The 16,313-nt window shown below is 47.5% G+C and overlaps 7 protein-coding genes across 7 annotated transcripts; 3 read left to right on the forward strand and 4 right to left on the reverse strand.

Moving 5' to 3' along the window:
* Positions 1-171: 171 nt before the first annotated feature.
* Positions 172-471, forward strand: TrAtP1_005094 (uncharacterized protein; the record flags this gene model as incomplete). Its single annotated transcript, XM_066112580.1, has 1 exon — positions 172-471. One exon carries the CDS (start codon positions 172-174, stop codon positions 469-471), a length of 300 nt encoding a protein of 99 aa, XP_065968665.1.
* A 3,709-nt stretch (positions 472-4,180) lies between these two features.
* On the forward strand, positions 4,181-4,804 carry TrAtP1_005095 (uncharacterized protein). The gene is made up of 2 exons (XM_066112581.1): positions 4,181-4,559; positions 4,614-4,804. The coding sequence occupies exon 1, from the start codon at positions 4,280-4,282 to the stop codon at positions 4,496-4,498; it is 219 nt and encodes a 72-aa protein (XP_065968666.1). The 5' UTR covers positions 4,181-4,279; the 3' UTR covers positions 4,499-4,559; positions 4,614-4,804.
* A 554-nt stretch (positions 4,805-5,358) lies between these two features.
* On the reverse strand, positions 5,359-5,916 carry TrAtP1_005096 (uncharacterized protein; the record flags this gene model as incomplete). The annotated part of the gene is made up of 1 exon (XM_066112582.1): positions 5,359-5,916. The coding sequence occupies one exon, from the start codon at positions 5,914-5,916 to the stop codon at positions 5,359-5,361; it is 558 nt and encodes a 185-aa protein (XP_065968667.1).
* Positions 5,917-5,985: 69 nt separating this feature from the next.
* Positions 5,986-7,539, reverse strand: TrAtP1_005097 (uncharacterized protein; the record flags this gene model as incomplete). The annotated part of the gene is made up of 1 exon (XM_014083367.2): positions 5,986-7,539. One exon carries the CDS (start codon positions 7,537-7,539, stop codon positions 5,986-5,988), a length of 1,554 nt encoding a protein of 517 aa, XP_013938842.2.
* A 2,841-nt stretch (positions 7,540-10,380) lies between these two features.
* Positions 10,381-12,102, reverse strand: TrAtP1_005098 (uncharacterized protein; the record flags this gene model as incomplete). The annotated part of the gene is made up of 7 exons (XM_014084423.2): positions 10,381-10,491; positions 10,584-10,823; positions 10,882-10,897; positions 10,955-10,983; positions 11,033-11,668; positions 11,734-11,796; positions 11,851-12,102. The coding sequence occupies 7 exons, from the start codon at positions 12,100-12,102 to the stop codon at positions 10,381-10,383; spliced, it is 1,347 nt and encodes a 448-aa protein (XP_013939898.2).
* A 1,435-nt stretch (positions 12,103-13,537) lies between these two features.
* Positions 13,538-14,492, forward strand: TrAtP1_005099 (uncharacterized protein; the record flags this gene model as incomplete). Its single annotated transcript, XM_014083366.2, has 3 exons — positions 13,538-13,909; positions 13,975-14,302; positions 14,410-14,492. 3 exons carry the CDS (start codon positions 13,538-13,540, stop codon positions 14,490-14,492), a joined length of 783 nt encoding a protein of 260 aa, XP_013938841.2.
* A 681-nt stretch (positions 14,493-15,173) lies between these two features.
* TrAtP1_005100 (uncharacterized protein) lies at positions 15,174-16,170 on the reverse strand. The gene is made up of 3 exons (XM_014083342.2): positions 15,776-16,170; positions 15,616-15,717; positions 15,174-15,561 (listed from the first exon to the last, which is right to left on the reverse strand). The coding sequence occupies exons 1-3, from the start codon at positions 16,089-16,091 to the stop codon at positions 15,314-15,316; spliced, it is 666 nt and encodes a 221-aa protein (XP_013938817.2). The 5' UTR covers positions 16,092-16,170; the 3' UTR covers positions 15,174-15,313.
* Between the last annotated feature and the right edge of the window lie 143 nt (positions 16,171-16,313).

Consider the following 16,313-nt stretch of genomic DNA (forward strand, 5'->3'; position numbering starts at 1 on the left):
CTGGGCTGTGCTGCCTGGCCCGGCCCACGTCTCCAGCGTCGTCGCCCAGTTTTTGTGGGCTGCCTCGCTACCAGGTCCCTAGAACTACAGGGAGCCAGAACTAGGCCCTATCGCTATCGCTGCCAGCCACAGCCTCCCTCTGGAGGTTGCCGGCCGTCGGTTCGCAACACCATGGCCAAGCTCACCTCGTTTTGCTTCACAGCCTCACTCGATGCTCGTCATGGCCACGCGAGAGAGGCCACCGGTTCACCGAATGCTGCATCGATGGCGACACCCATGGCGACACCCGATCGCGGCATGTCCAGCCGGCGCGCCACAGCCTCACTGACGTGCAGACTGCACACTTGCCCGCCACAGAGCCTCATCTCGGCTTCTCGCGTTAGACTCGCATCCACGAAATTTGCCATCATGACGATATTCCATTGCCAGAATCTGCCCAAAGTCCTAGACACGACGCAATCGCCAAGCTAGCATCAACCGTCGTCAATGCTCGTACTCGTACGTACTGGACTGTCCACACTCGCTGCGATTACCAAGCTGGCGAGCTAAACTGGGAACGAAAAGCGTCATGGGACACCCATCCACATACCCATCCACATCCACCATTCAACTCTCCACCCACCGCCATCGCGAGCAAATGACGAATGACACATTCGCCTCGCCAAGCTCAAGCGCGTCTGCCTATTCTCGTCCAGTCAATACGAGTGCCTGGCCTCTTATCCAAGCGAAATCATTAGTCGACAAGCGCTATCAGGACCCCCCTCGGCTCTCTCTCTCTCACGAGTCTCACCGCGGTGACGCACAACCTGCTTCCGGGACTCTATTTTTTGTGCATTAGTCCCCATGACCAACTCTTAGCAGCACTCGTACAGGACACGGATAGAGCAGAAATGTCCTTGACAGTGGCGAGAGGATGCGGGCTAGACCGGGGTATCTATTGGCTTGTGGCTCTCACCACCAGCTCAAACCTGTGATTTACATTGAGTATGCCAGAAGACGACTATCAAGATGGGCAACGGCGCCGCCAAGGATTCAACGCTCTATTGCAACGTGGTGAGTATTACGAAGCAAACCTTCTTTTGCAGAGCAGCACTACATCTCGAATGATTGTCAGCTCAACAAAAAGCTCGTGCTGCTGTCTGCTTTGCCAACCGCACTCCCTACCCGGGATGAAACAAAACGCACATCGTCGTAAGCTCGCGAGATTCGCAGCAGAGCTTGCGTACACAGTCTAGTTTCTGCTCTGCTACAAGACGCTTCTGCTCTCTTCTTCGATTCGCACTCCGTAAGCACAGGCACTCGTTGCTGTCTGTAAGCGACTGCCTGTATGTACATCCCGGACCCATCGTCAGCACTCAACCGGGCTTGTCTATTCGCCGTTCCTCCAGCTGTGGCGCTCTGCACAGAACGGCCCCCAATCCCCATCACGCTGTTTTGTTGAAGCCTTTTTCCATTTTTGGAATGCTCAGCAAGGGCGGCCTCTTTGCATGGCCTCTCTACAGCACCTAGTACGCGACGAATATTGGGAGCTGAGCGGAATACGCGAAGCGAAAACCACCATGGTAATGGTATCCGATATTGGCCTGCTTCTACTTGTACTATGCATAGTGATGTTTCTCTCTCTCTCGTCTCGTCCATTTCATACTATTCCTACACTCCCCTCTTATCCACTTTCCTCTCTCACATTCTCAGCTACTACAGTCTCTGATTCGCCCGCTCTTTCGCCCAACAACAAATAATTCGTTACAGACAAAGCAAGCACCCAGTCCTATTGTCTCCGTTCCTCATGCATGCAAGGACGGACCTCAGAACGACAAAAGGGGGTGTGCAGACCGACCGATTTCCATATCCGGCCGTCGCTATCATTCCCACACGCCCCTCCTGTCTTCTGTTGGTTTTATATTGCATGCCATACCTAAACTGAGACACAACCACTAACTAGTTGCTCGGTCGGCCTTCTTGTCTTTTTTTTCACTGTCTCGGCAACCCTCTTTTTTTTTTCTTTATTCTTTTCAAAGGGCAGTCAGCCCTGGTGGCCATATTTGTGCGCCTTGGGGGTCTTTCATCTGACCCGTCTTCGCAAAGCTGCGTCTTTTGCCGAAGCGCGAGCCATTCGGACGCTTTCCGCTGGGTCACTTGGTCCTCCAAATGGAGCAAAGCCTACCGCACAGAAAAGTTTTTCTTGTCATGTTCGATATTTGAACTTTTTTTTTTTGTGAAACGGCTTATTCTTGTCACACTTTTTTTTCCCGTGGTTGGAATGCCTGTTTAAGTGAAAACGTGCTAACCATGCTGCCCCAGCCACACGTTAAAGTGCCCATTGCTTGGGTGATGCCGGATTGAAAGGAAAGGGCAAGACAAAATGAGATAATGGCCGGCTTACAGTAAAGAGAACATTCCATGAAAGGCGGAAAGACAATCGAACAATGCAACAGCAATACAATCGACTTTGTGTCTCAGCCCTGATCCAACATGCCCCCGGCCTGTCTTGGCCGTTTCCGTCGTGGCGGGATATGCCGCCCTGGCCACTTCCAGATCGCGGGTTGACGCGCGCCTCCACAAATCCATTAATGGCTGTTTCAAATCTGTTCGGGGTTTGCCATCCCCCTGTCTACTTACTGTCCCAGCATGTTGGATCTGCTTTGGGTTTCATAGCCTTGGCTTGCCTCAACTTGGATGAGGAAACTGAGTTTGGCAACTGTTTGGCGTTTCAATTACTCCGTGCCCCCTTTTGCAACCAACAACTACAGAAATAGGAGAGTGAAGTGTGTAGTTAAGTGGCTAATAATAAGCAGGCCCCTTGCAACTGTTTATGGATCGCCTCCCCCAGCAGTGGCGGTGCGATCCTGTAGGAGTTGAAGATCGTTGGTTCATCACCCAACTCTCTGTTTTTTTGTTTAAATATAGAATCTGTAACGGCCTCCCAGCGCCCAGACTTCTGCATCGTCGGTAGCGAGGCCGTAGACAGCGACCAAGTATCAGGTGCAATCCTCCTTTGCTGTAGTAGAATGAGCCAATACCTTCGTGAAAGCGCTTATATTGGCGAATGAGTTGCTGTCGTATGCTCGGTGCAGCCGACGACGAATCTATTTGCGTCTTGCTTGTTGTAGGTTAGCTGAGTTGGCATTTTGAGCAAGTTGTGTACGAATGAGTGTATGTCTCGTGTGTATGCATCGAATAGAGTATATTTGGCAGTCTTGGTGTGTTTGAGCGCGTCGGCGTATGTTTGTTGAGTTTGTTGAGTTTGTTGTAGTTTTCTTGGAGGGGGGCGGCTTCGAGGGTGCGTTCTGTGTCAGACCGGAGTTGCCAAATCGATACCCGGCCCGGGAAGTACGATATTCGCTTCTGGTGACGGCGAGGCGCTCGAGTTGGTTTGGAAATGCATAGACGTACCTATGCGTAGGGGCTGTTCGTCCGAATTGGGGCTATAGATTCTGCAGTGTGTGTGCCCTGAGCATGGCGACGTTGGTCGTCGTTACTTCTCGTCACGCATTACCCGACTCTCGAGACCCGAACAAGAGCAACACGGTTACAGCCAACGGTATTCAAAATGACAAGCACTCTTCAGACGAGTAACTTATACTACCCTTCAAGTCCTTGGGAAACACACCGGACGGGAGAGCGTTTGCCACTTTTGGGCGAGAAGCGATACTCGTCGACGGCCTCGACGCCAACATGGTACTGGGGACAGATATTGTGGGGCTGGAAAGGTTCGACATATGCCTTAACTGAGGACTAATGAAACGTATCGCTTTCATTAAATAGCGTTCAAATGGTGGCTAACGTTGCTAATTAATGAATATTGATGTAGTCTTCTTCTGCTGCTTCTGCTGCTAATCTGCAATCTCCACCTCCCCTCTAATCGCTTGTTCCAAGTACTATTCAGTTGTAAGAGAGTTTGAGCGTTTATTTGGCCTGCTATATTTTCGGGCCTAATGAGTCAGTATCAGTTTACGAAAAACCTAATCCGTAGGTAGCTATACGTGGCGTTCATAGAAACTATCTTGATGGACTCGTGGCAAAGAACAGTGGAGGACCAAGGTATTGAAGCAAATACTCTAACTTGTGGGCAGCGAAATGGACGCGTAAACACAAAGTCAAACACATCAGTATCAATATATACCGTGCTTTGCTGCAACAGATGCCACTCTCACATTCTCTTCCTTTCTATTCTACGCAGAGTATACCGACGAATAATCTCGACTGTACCCAATATCATCAGCGCTCACCGTCTCCATAAACCCTACAACCACCATCTGCTTCACTCAAAGACACCAAAATGTCTAGCGAATTCGCCACGTTCAACTCACTCGCCAAAACATACTGCGGCGTAGCAGGGCTAGAAGGCCACGTCGCGATCTGCAACGGCATCGCACAGCTGGGCCTGTACCTCATCGTAGCTTTCGGCTTGTTCTGGTTCGCCCTCTTTGACTTTTTCTTCGACTTCTCTTTTACTCATGCATTCGCCGTGTTACATTCGGTGAATGTGGGGGAATAATATTTTGTCTTCGACTAGCACTTGTTGATACTCTTGGATCCTCAGTCTGCTTCTCTCAATAGTACGTACCGAGATTCATTGGCCTTTACTGTATCGCTTTTGACAAGTTATGCAGAGAAAGGCTCTGCCACCAACATCTATCATGTAGATGAAGCCCACTCGGTCAAACAACGGTGTTTTGATCAAGAGTGGAGGCTGCACGAGATTCAGACTCCCAGATCGCCAGTAACAACCATCCTTCTTCCAGAATCGACGGCAAAATCATCCAACACAGTAATCCACTTGCGGAGGAACCTACAAAGATGCACGCCGCGAGCAATTTTGTCGCGTTGGAAGATACTTCTCCCGCCAACCACGACAGTTCCGTCGCATGTATCGCCGTTGGATGCCGGCCTCTCCAAGAACAAACTGGAAGATCTGCATTGCAGCTGAAGACGGGGAAGCTGCCTCCATAGAATAACTGATGTGATACATCATGTCAAATGAAAGTCTTATTCTATAAAGGATTATCCCATCTATGCAAACCGTTCATCTGGCTCCAACATCAAGTTGGTACACCTAACAATATGTCCATCAGCATCCACATACCCTCCTCTATCAACCCCCCTGCCACGCTATTCTATTCCCAATCCACTCCAACCTGACGTTCCATTTCTGAAATGCAAAGAAAATCACCAGGCCCGAAATCCCAATCGCGGACGTAAACGAGCTCGTCAGTACATATGCGTATCTGTCCCACCAGGGTCGATACCACCTCTTGATGTAAAAATTGAAAAACAAAGCCAGCGACAGCGTGCCTTGCATGTAGCTCCAGTTATAAGGAGCCCATCCCAATGGGCCAGCCAGCAAGATGGGAACATTCACGCTCCGCCAAAAGATTTAGGCCAGCGTTTTGCTGCAAAATACGCGCCAACTGGAAGAATGATGCCGAGTGGAATACAGTATATAATGGCACGGTAGGGGCCTCCTGGCCCAAACAGCCTGCGAGGGCCGACGACGCCCCAGAGAATAGATGACATAAAGTACGTATGTGTATGGGGGCAGGAAAATCGCTCTTTTTGGAACTCGGAGCATAAATCATCCACATTGGTAAGAACCCAACGATTAACAGCAAAAGCAACCACCGCCGCGATGAGAGTGGCGTAAACTTGGGCGGCAAAGACTACTCTTGGCGGTATTTTAGCATAATGAGCCATTTTGAGATCAGCCACGACATTCAGAGCTTGCGAAGTAGATACATAACTGTAGAGCATAAAAACCATGTTCGGAATGGCTTTCCCTTCCAAAGCATAGCCTCCAATCAAGAGTGACAGGATGCTTGTTGGTAGCTCGATATTGGTGATTGCTGTGAGCATACCAAAGGGAATCTGAAGAAAGGCCGTGAAAAGTACAGCTATTAAAACGCCCCAAACAGGCATACCTGTCGGCCACACCGTCACAGATATGCATGCCAACACAAAGGATATGGCGAGAACAATCAGATACCACTAATCGGGGCACTTGTCATACTTCCGCATCAATTTGTTGTGCACATCATTAAAATCTTCTTCGCGCGTCTTACGGTCCCATATCGATCTAAGGCTCTTTATGATTTGCTTCCGATGCCACAGAAACATCTGCATGGGGACAGCCACATACAGCATGAAGAAAGCGCCGAGCTTGAGTATCATGTTTGCTGATAGCCAGGGGACGCTATAGGCCTCGTATTTGTCTTTGTTGAGTGTCATGTTGGCGTTGAGTATTTTTTGTATATCGTACACGTTTGCAGAGTCGTCATAGACTTTGTTCGAGTTGATGGGGAGATAGCCAGAGTGCCATGCATTGTTGAAGTATACGATTGGTGCTATAACGAACCCCATAAAAGCCATACCAAAGGCCCAATTGACGATTGTGAAGAGGGGCGTGACAATTGGATCTCCAAAGTGAGTCGAAACATTCCAATCCAGTGTTGGCAGAACATTCAGCCCCAGTCCGCAAGTACTGCCCATGATTATCGCGAGCTTTACATTGCTGGGAGAAAACCAGGTGGGCCAGTTAAACAAAGCAAAAGGTTGGAAAATGTAGTTTGGGATCCAGTACCACACAAACATGGCCCAGAAACAGACGAGGAAGAAGCGGTATCTCGAAATAGTCCACCCATTAGCTACATTCTGCTCATCCTTATCAGCATTGTCTTGATGTAGCGCTTTTGTGAGGGCAATACTGGCAAGAGGCCGCGGCCAGATCATGGAAGGGGGAGAAACAAGAAATCTCCTGCTGATCCCGGCGCAGCCGTAACCAAGCATCTGTGTAGCAATGAAAGTCGTAATCTGCCACGCAGAACTATTAGAGAGAACCTTTTCTCCGTAAAAGCGATCCAGCGAAAGAACTTGAATGGGACTTGCAATGTATGCTCCATGCATATACCCAGCAAAGGCAACATTTGCCATGATGGCGATGAGAAGATGCTCCTTTTCGTTGAAGCGGCCAGGGTTCAGGGAAAAGCTACAGTTTTTAATAGTCAACGTGCGAGGCGGGAGCCATTTGGCCATGCCTACGCCGAGGGGCATGGAGAGCAGCTGAATGACATATGTCGTGATATTGATGGCTGGCATGCGGAACGAAAAGAACTGCTGAATTGCGGTACCGAGAACGGTGAATATTGTGCCCAGCAACAACACTCGGAAAGTCGCTACCGGTAATGTGGGATCATCGGTGGGATCGACGACGGCGCGGACTTCTGGATATGCCGAATTGTTCAGTGCCAAGTTTATCTGCTTGAGGCACTCGTCATGGAGAGTTCGCGCCAACTCAAGGTCTGTCGCTGATTCATGGCGCGTTTGTTTGTCGAGAAAGTCTCGGATTCGGTCCAAGATATCCCGAGGAAAGTTTTGGTCCAGCTCGTGTTCTTCAAGTAGCTTCTTCAAAGAGGGCACGAGATCCGCTTCTGCGACAGGTATGGCTGTGGCCTGTCCGGTGGTTTCCACATTCGCTTCTTTTGTTGTGGGATTGGTGCTTGTAGACTCGCTGTTGGCCGTTATTTCAATAATTTGATGAGACATTGTTGAAAACAGGGCTTCCCATGATGTGGATTAGCCGCGTAGCGACCTGTATAACTACTTATACGAGATGATGAAGCTTTTGTAGCGGTAATGGAGATGCCGACATTGAAGCCACCGACATCCACTGGAACCTCATTGATGTAAGATGGGCGTCAATGACTGCACGCGATGGTCCAATGTTTGGGATGAAATTACCGTTGCCTCGACTACCTGACTAAAGTTATTGTGCTCCAGGGTGATCCAAACAGCAAGTAGAGCTCGTGATTTAGAGTTGGGTAATTGCCTAGATTAGGACACATGATACCGCGACCAAGCGCCACTACCAGGTAGGTAATTTTGGTTTGTACTTTTCAATCTGCTTAGCCTATAGGTGTCCAAATATTTGCCATATCGCTAAGATGATGCTCCACCGATATTCCAAAAGCGAACCGGCTGTTGAGGCTCTATCCTCTTCTGGATGGACTTGTACCTCTTTACGCGATTGTGGCTGACTCGGACCGAACGCTATCTCGTCGAGATCTTGAACGATTAAATAGTGAAAACTCTATCTAGAGACTAACTTGAAGCTATACTACGGAGAGCCTTCCCCAGTACTTTATCAAAGTTTGGGGATCCACGCCGCTCACGGAGGGTATCAGAAATGAGGCTTTAAGTGGACCGAAGCGTTCTGCAGTGCTATTATTCAACTGTTTGTAATCTTGATTTCATGACGTGCCTTGATGAATTTGTAAAAGCTACTTGTACACAAAAACGCCATTGTGACATTGCGTTTTCGTCAACGCCCTCGCTTGCGCAGTTTACTTACAAAGAACGTTTGAAGTGGTATATTGGCGAATCTTTAGGAGCATGGGCTTACCCTGTGTGCTGATTGCCTTATATATTGACTAGTAAGAGTAGATGCGCGATTTAGTTCATCTTGTGCTGGACATGACCATTCTGATGGTATCAAGATGTGGCCGAAAACGCCAGAGATCCATCGCCAATTTGGTTCATACAAGGTCTTATAAAAGAAGTGCAAACTGGCAAGAAAATGGCACTGAGTGGCCTGTTCTCAACATCATGTGTTAAAAAATGAATTGAGATTATTTTTTGAAAGAATATGGCAGCCATCTACGTAAGTGCTGATATCTCATGGCGATAAACCGGTGACTACGCAAAGCTTACTTGAGATATGACATGATACTTATACTGAAAGTAGGCAAACATGACCCTTGTTAAATCACGGCATTTACAAGACTACACGGCAATTTGGCGATGGGGCGTAATATTAATACCGATATTCCCCGTTACTTTGCTCCTTTTGGCTGTCCTTGGCTTGGTGTGCATAGGTTGTTTGCTTATCATGATCAGCAGCTAGAGACTTGAATCATCTTCACTTGATCACTCCCTTGCTCATGGCAAGTAAGGGTTTCAAAAGAAAAAAACAACAAGGGACTACGTATACTAGGGGGGAATAACCATGTAATTGCCGTTGTTGATTTTTGCTATACGTCGAGCTGCCCCAAGAAGAGTAAGCAGCTAACATGTTTTTGATCGGAGTTGAGATAGCCATCTCAATCGCGAAACCCGAGGGATCAAATGCCGAGAAACATAATGCCGGATTATGCTCCTTGCTCAGTTTGCACTTTTGTAATGCAGTGGATATGCCTGGCGGTATAATCCATGGCCACCCGCAACGGTTTTCTGCAATGCGCTTTAGCATCACATCGTGTCATAGTATAGGTCAGATAGGTTACGTGTAGTGAAGTCGAAAGAGCACTAACATAAATGCCCCCAGCATCCCAGAAACCCACTCTCGTATACTATACGAATCGGGCATAAAAAAAAAGAAGAAGAAGAAAGATATTGTAGCCTTTCTCTACCAGGGGTGAGCCTCGCGCCCTCTCGCATATCGCTAAGGCTGAACTGCGGTTGCGTTAAATTTACCGATCCTTGTTAAGTTCCGCAAAATGTCGCTTTTACCGCAATACGGCGCTTTTACTCCATATCTTTGAGGCCCCCGGGGCAACACATGATTGCAAAGCCAGGCGCTGCATATCCATGTCACTTGTAAGCATGCATGCTTGTACGTCAAGGGCTCGGTTATGGGCTAGAGTGGGAGCCTTACGAGAGTGATCTATGGATAGTAGAGCAGAAGTTTTTATTATTTGACAGTGTTAGTTTTGGACCTCTCTAAAAAAATGTAATTTGATATATGATGCATGCAGCAATTTCAAGAGCGAGTTACATATTCTGCCGTGTTCTATGCAAACTCAATTAGCATTAAATACGGATTACAACCTTGATATTGGCAATTTTTCTTCAAATGAAGGTTTGCAGTAGCCTTACAAGCACTCACATAGCAGTCCGTGGCTACTTGTCAAACTGCCCTAGCTATCACCAGGTTAGATTGCCCGCCTCTTCGCTAACCGTTGTGCCTTGTTTTGACCTGTAAGATCTCCATATGCAGGGTCCAAGGGTCTGAGAGGGCTGATCTGTCTGTCAATGAGTAATCCGATTTAGACTACTTCTTAGCTCGCCCTTGTCTCCGTCGGCACCGAATGCACAGAGTTGAACACCGACTTCCTAGAGAATGATCTGATCCGTGTTACACTAGGCTCAACCTGCTACTGATTTTAGAGGAATTCTATCGCAGAGAGGTAACGAAGGATCAATAGGGCTAAGCGACAGGATGTGAGTGGAGCAGGATTCGCTAAGGAGAGATATCAGTTCATCTCAACAACGCTAACAAGTGACAGCTGTACAAGGTCTTATTATTCGAAAATAGAAGGAGTTTATTACTCGAACGATGGATCAATTGCTCATTCATAAATGCTACTCTGCTCTAACAGACGTCTGCTCCTACTGTACAAGCCCTTCCAACGTATCAATCGACCCCTCTCTCACAAAAGTAATCATGGTAACTCCCAGTGTTTTTGTCTTGAACCCAGCTTCGCAAAAATAAAAGTAAAACTAGACGCAGGTAATAAACAGTTAGTCAAGGCATAGGCGAGCTCAGCTGCTGCCAAAAGATGCAACGTGTCTGCGTGTGTTAGAGTGCTTACCATCCACTTTTTCCTGAATATCTCCATGTCTGACTTGGTGATTCCTCCGTTGCGTTCCAAAAGGCCGGGCACAATGTGGGATTCGAAGTTGTCAGCAAAGTTTTCGCGCCAACCCCGAAGACACCGACTGTAATGCCCACCCAGGTTAATTAAGCGGTCCGGTATGAGAGATCCGCCTGATCCTTGGTGCGCCGCTTCCACCATTTGCGTTGCCGTAGGGAGATGTGCGCCCGGGAAGATCTACAGATGTCAGCTGGAGTCCGTTTGCCTATCCGGGTAACAGTGCCATGTTTCTCACGTATTGTCGAATGAAACTACGGCAAGAGTTAGTTGGAATTAACAACGGTTTTGGCGTGGGGGGGTTCACTCACTCATTGCCCTTATCGTAGGATATGTACCGCTGGAAGCATGTTAGTCCATTATCCCATGAATAGAATCACTTCACCAACCGTCTCGGGCATTGTACTAGACTGAAATACGGCAATACCTCCCTCCTTCTTCAGCAGCTCGTTTACCGTGGCGAAATAGCCAGGGAGGTGTGCTTTCCCGACATGTTCCAGCATCTCAATGGACACAACTTTGTCAAACAGCAGACCTTGCTTCGGCAACTCTCGGTAATCACTCAAAAGAACCGTAATGTTCTTTTCAAATCCGGCAGCAGATATCCTTGCTTCTGCCTCTTGTTTCTGCTCAATGGACAGTGTCAAGCTTGTTACGCGGCATCCAGTGGATCTCACAGCCTCAATGGCGAAACTGCCCCAGCCGGTTCCTATTTCAAGAACATGGTCTGTTTCCTTGATTCTGGCCTGCTGGATGATTTCCTGCAGCTTCCTTATCTGTGCCTTCTCCAGATTGTCAGTCTTGCTTTCCGCATTATCCACCGGTAGCCACTTTGGACATGAGTAGGTCATATCGGGCGATAGAAACGCGGCGAACATGTCGTTGGAAAGATCATAGTGCGCTTGCACATTTGCCAGGGACATTAGCGGCTTATTTGACGCCCGAGCCCATCCCACCAGGGATGAAGTCAGATATGACAGCGGAGTTCTCATGTCGGCGGTGTCATTTCGATTGTAGACCATGATCTGGACGCATGGGTTAGATATCTTCTTCTGCGGCGGTATCTATGAAAGAGCTAGGCATATCTCACTTCAAGGAAGCTGGCCATATCATCACAGTCCACTTCACTCAACATGTATGCTTCAGAGAATCCCTATCGAGGTGTGAGATGGATCATGTAAGGCAGACTGTTGGATACCCAACTTACAAGAGAACCACGGCTAAGTACCCTCCACCACATGGCGCTGCTGTTAACAGTAAGAGTGGTTGATAGTTTCCCTGACTTGCCAAACTGCATTGTTTCATTTGCTGTAATGTCCTTGATGATTATTTCGCCAATAGTAATCCGCTTGAGGGCCGCCAGGATGAACCCGCGCGACCAATTCGCAATAGAATCAGAGACAGCATTGTATAGGCTGTAGCTTGTCAAAGACAGCTTACTCAATGTTTTTGTCGCCATGGCGTATATGAGATTTGATCTCGGTTGTTGGGACTTCTGGCTTCAAATTCTCCAAGAGATCCTTAGTTTATGAGAACAATAAAAATGGGAAACGGCGGTTCAACCAAAACGTCGACGCAAGACAAATCCTCCGTTTAAATATAACTACGACGCCTCTTGGATCAATAATGCCGAACCCTGCATTGACCTTTTACAGCTATTTAAACTCCAAAGTATCTAAAAAGGAAATTGATACTGCAATGCTAGTGTAACCTAAAGCATCACGACCACCGAGGACTCCATCGCGTGTAATTCTCCACCTCCTCATTCTCAACGATTGGCTTCGCTGGCATTACGTGTCTAGCTTCTTGGACTGCTAAAATCCTAGGAAAAATCCTTCCTAAATGACCTGCCATGGTGGAATTAGGCCGATCCTATCAATCCTAACGCAACTTCGCTTGGATGAAAGGCAAAGGTCGACAGAATCCCTGGGGCTGACTAGTCTGTCTTAGAGTCCGACAGAGTCACTTTATGAGATATCGGCATATCATCAATCCCCGTCGGGTAGAGGCTGCTTGGATGATACGTTGAGTCCTACCATAATGCTCCAGGTTTTATCAGACAGATTGCGTGGTAAAGTGGAGAGGAAGCGGTGAAAGGACTGTGGTGGAGTAGAACTTGCAAATGTGTTAATATATTTTGTATTGTGACAGGGGAGTACATGTGTATCGTATGGGGTCTTTACGTCAAACGCATGAGCCAAGACATATCATTTAAGAAGGCTGACCTACCCCTCGTCGTGTAACAAATACCATGAACCGTCTCGTATTTTACAGCTCTCCGAACTGAAAAAGTCACTCATCAAACTATTCTAACTGCTTGTTCATTCCAGTTTTGAGAAAATTGTTCTTGCAATGGCCATAAAGCCAAGGATCTTATACCAGACAGGCAATGTCTTTAAGCAAACTCTTCACGATATTAGAAGATTTCTTTCTATCTTGCAGCCGAATAACATTACTTTCTGTATCATTTTGCCTCTTATTGGATTCTTTTGGAGCTTTTTCCAATTGCTATCTTATCAAACGTTTATCTTGGGAGGAATATTATATATAATATCTGGTGTTGGCATCACGGCTGGTAAGTATGGGTCTACCCCCCAAACGCTTTAATCATGAGGCGTACAAAGCCAATCCCATGATATTCAATGAAAATAGGTTATCATCGCCTTTGGTCACATCGATCATTCACTGCCTCTCCAGGCTTAAGCTTCTTTCTGGCACTTGCTGGCGCAAGTAGTGTTCAGGGCTCAATATTAAACTGGTGCCAGATGCATCGTGCCCACCACCGTTATGTGGATACTCCAAAAGACCCGTACAATGTGAGCAAGGGCATATGGTGGTCTCACATGGGATGGCTAATTTTCAGGCCTGATCCCAACTCGAAAGGGCACGTTGAGATGTCTGATTTGCTCCAAGACCAAGTAGTGATCTGGCAGCACAGAAACTTTCCCTTTTTGTGCCTCTTCACTGGTTATGCTCTTCCCTTTCTTATTGCCAAATTTGGATGGAATGATGGATCAGGCGGCCTTCTCTATGCTGGCATCATCCGAGTATTTCTCTTCCAGCAGGCAACTAACTGTGTTAACTCATTGGCACATTGGCTCGGAGATCAGCCGTATGCAGATGCAACCTCGCCAAGGGACCACATTTTAACTGCTCTAGTTACGTTTGGAGAAGGCTACCATAACTTCCACCATGAGTTTCCCACCGATTACCGGAATGGCATTAGGTGGTTTGACTATGACCCTACTAAATGGTGTATATCGCTTGTAAGTCCCCTTGATGGCATTAATGTATAGCTTTTAAATGCCGAAATGCTGCTAATCATGCGTAGTGGGGTTGGCTGGGGTCGGCAAGTCATCTACAGGAGTTCGAGGCCAATGAGATCAACAAAGCCATCTTTCAACAGAAGTGGAAGCTGGTCGAACGACTCAAGTGCCAAATTAACTGGGGCCCTGCGGTTGATACACTCCCTATCTACTCTTGGTCCGAATATGAGGCTCTCTGTATAAATCTCGGCGGCTCTAGACACTTGGTCTGTATCTCAGGGGTCATATACGATGTTGAGCGATTCATTGAGAGTCATCCAGGTGGTAGAGCTCTCCTAGTGGCACACATTGGCAAGGACGCTACTGCAAGCTTCCACGGTGGCGTTTATAAACGTAAGTACATATACACGGCATATTAGTTTGAGTGAAAACAGCCAGGATCTCTTGCTCCAATAAGCCTTTTAGGTCAGGTAACCGATAACTAATGCGTTGTGTTGCAGATTCTAAAGCGGCTAGCAACTTATTAGATAATATTCGTTTTGGAGTTGTCCGCGGAGGGGGTCAAGTGGAGGAGACACATTAAGGCTAAACAGGCTTATATCAATACGATATTATGGCTAGACTCAGGATTATCATATGCTTAGAAGAGTACGCAGAACAAAAGCCGAAGTAGGGTTCATATACACATACAGCAATGAGCAACAAAAATGATGTGTCTCAAGTGTAGAGATGAGGCTATCAAATGACTGGAGTCTCTTCAGAGAGTCCAGTGCCTATATTGCTTGATGTAATACCAAAAAGGGTCATTACCCTCGGAGACGTTTAGCGTTGTCCAAGCCCTCCTTTATCAGCTTAATGTCGGGACTAATGATTAGTAGTTGTAGCTTTTACCAGTGATGCTCTATTCCCTGTTTAGTCGATGATCAAGTTCAAACTACCTGTTTGACATGATGGCCCTTTGTATAGTCTCGAGGCATGGATCCCCACGGCCATAATCTGACCCGCTTAATAGTAGTTGACGTGTTACCCAGTGCCATAGACACCGGAGATCCTTCCGTATTGTCTCTTACCAATTAGATAAAGGGTTTATAAAAGCCATGTTATAGTAGGATGCCGTTCGAATGTTTCACTAATGATACCCTCCAGTCAAATATAATACCATATGACTGATACCGTCGCGTCTCTTGTGTGGCGAATTACCTTATTTGGTATGAGAGAAAGTATCATACAGCTCATCCTCCTTCAACATGAATGTGAAATCACTGCTACTCAAAATTGACATCCTCCCCCATAGCATATATCATACAAGTCCCACCAGAAGCTCTCCAAAAAGCCTCTTCCTATGGTATCATCTACCTCACACACCATCCAACCGCCGCCTCAACCAACAATTTCGCATACACCCTATGCAGCATCCCCGGCACCCCCCCCAAGCGGATCCTCCTTCGGCGTCGTTGTCACCGCGTCGAATGATATCGCTTTGAGTCTAAACTCGGCCTCTTGCCGCTCTTCATTCAATTCCGCATTGAGAGCAAAGAAGTTATCCAAATCGCGGAGTCGGAATGGCGTTTCTTTCGGAGAGAGACAGCCCCGAAAAAGCAATTCCGTGGGAGACTTTTCGAGGACGAGAAAATGATTCGTGAGGACAGTTCCTGTTCAAGGTCAGCTAGGTACTAAGCCAGCTAGTAAGAGCTGAATTGACGCACCAGGCTCAAATGTATCCCGCCCCAGCTCTTCGGGAGTCCATACATCGGAAGCATTCTCGGGACCTTTTGTAAACTCCATTATCCTCCTCTGAATTCTATATCCTACGCCCAACTAGTCAATACCTGTCAACATGTCTTTAATTGTATAGTAAATAAATACCATAACCTCCCCACATTCCTCTCGAAAACTCTTGCACCAACGCGCTCCCGCCCCGCCTCGCATCTTCCAGCAACTCCGGCCTCAGCTGGCCAAAAGGCACTTTTCTGACACACGAATCATGAGTACTGGGCAGACTTTGAGGATTGAGCTGCTTCAACACTGGATGCTTGAACAATGGGTCGGTGTCTGGTCCAAAGGGCTCAAATGCGCATTTTCGAGTCCACAAGGCGAGTCCTCCGAAGACGACGACGGGGCCGCCAACAAGAGCCTGGGTGAGGCGGATGAGTCGCCGGCGAGCAGCTGCTGAAACAGGCATCTTAGGGGAAGATGTATGGATGTAAATGGATTTTGAAGGAAACTGAAATGTAAAGCAAAAACAAAATTGGGTTTCTTCTAGAATGTAAGAGTCGGGATAAAAACAGAATTTGCATGAAACCCGAATTCGACGTCGAACCGTCTCGGGACCTAGTTCGGGCCGGAGACTGAAGCATCATCTCGGACCGTGCCATCGGCGCTACACACGTCCGCTCCCTTGCAT

Source organism: Trichoderma atroviride, chromosome 2, assembly GCF_020647795.1.
Source record: "Trichoderma atroviride chromosome 2, complete sequence".
Classification (NCBI taxonomy): domain Eukaryota; kingdom Fungi; phylum Ascomycota; class Sordariomycetes; order Hypocreales; family Hypocreaceae; genus Trichoderma; species Trichoderma atroviride.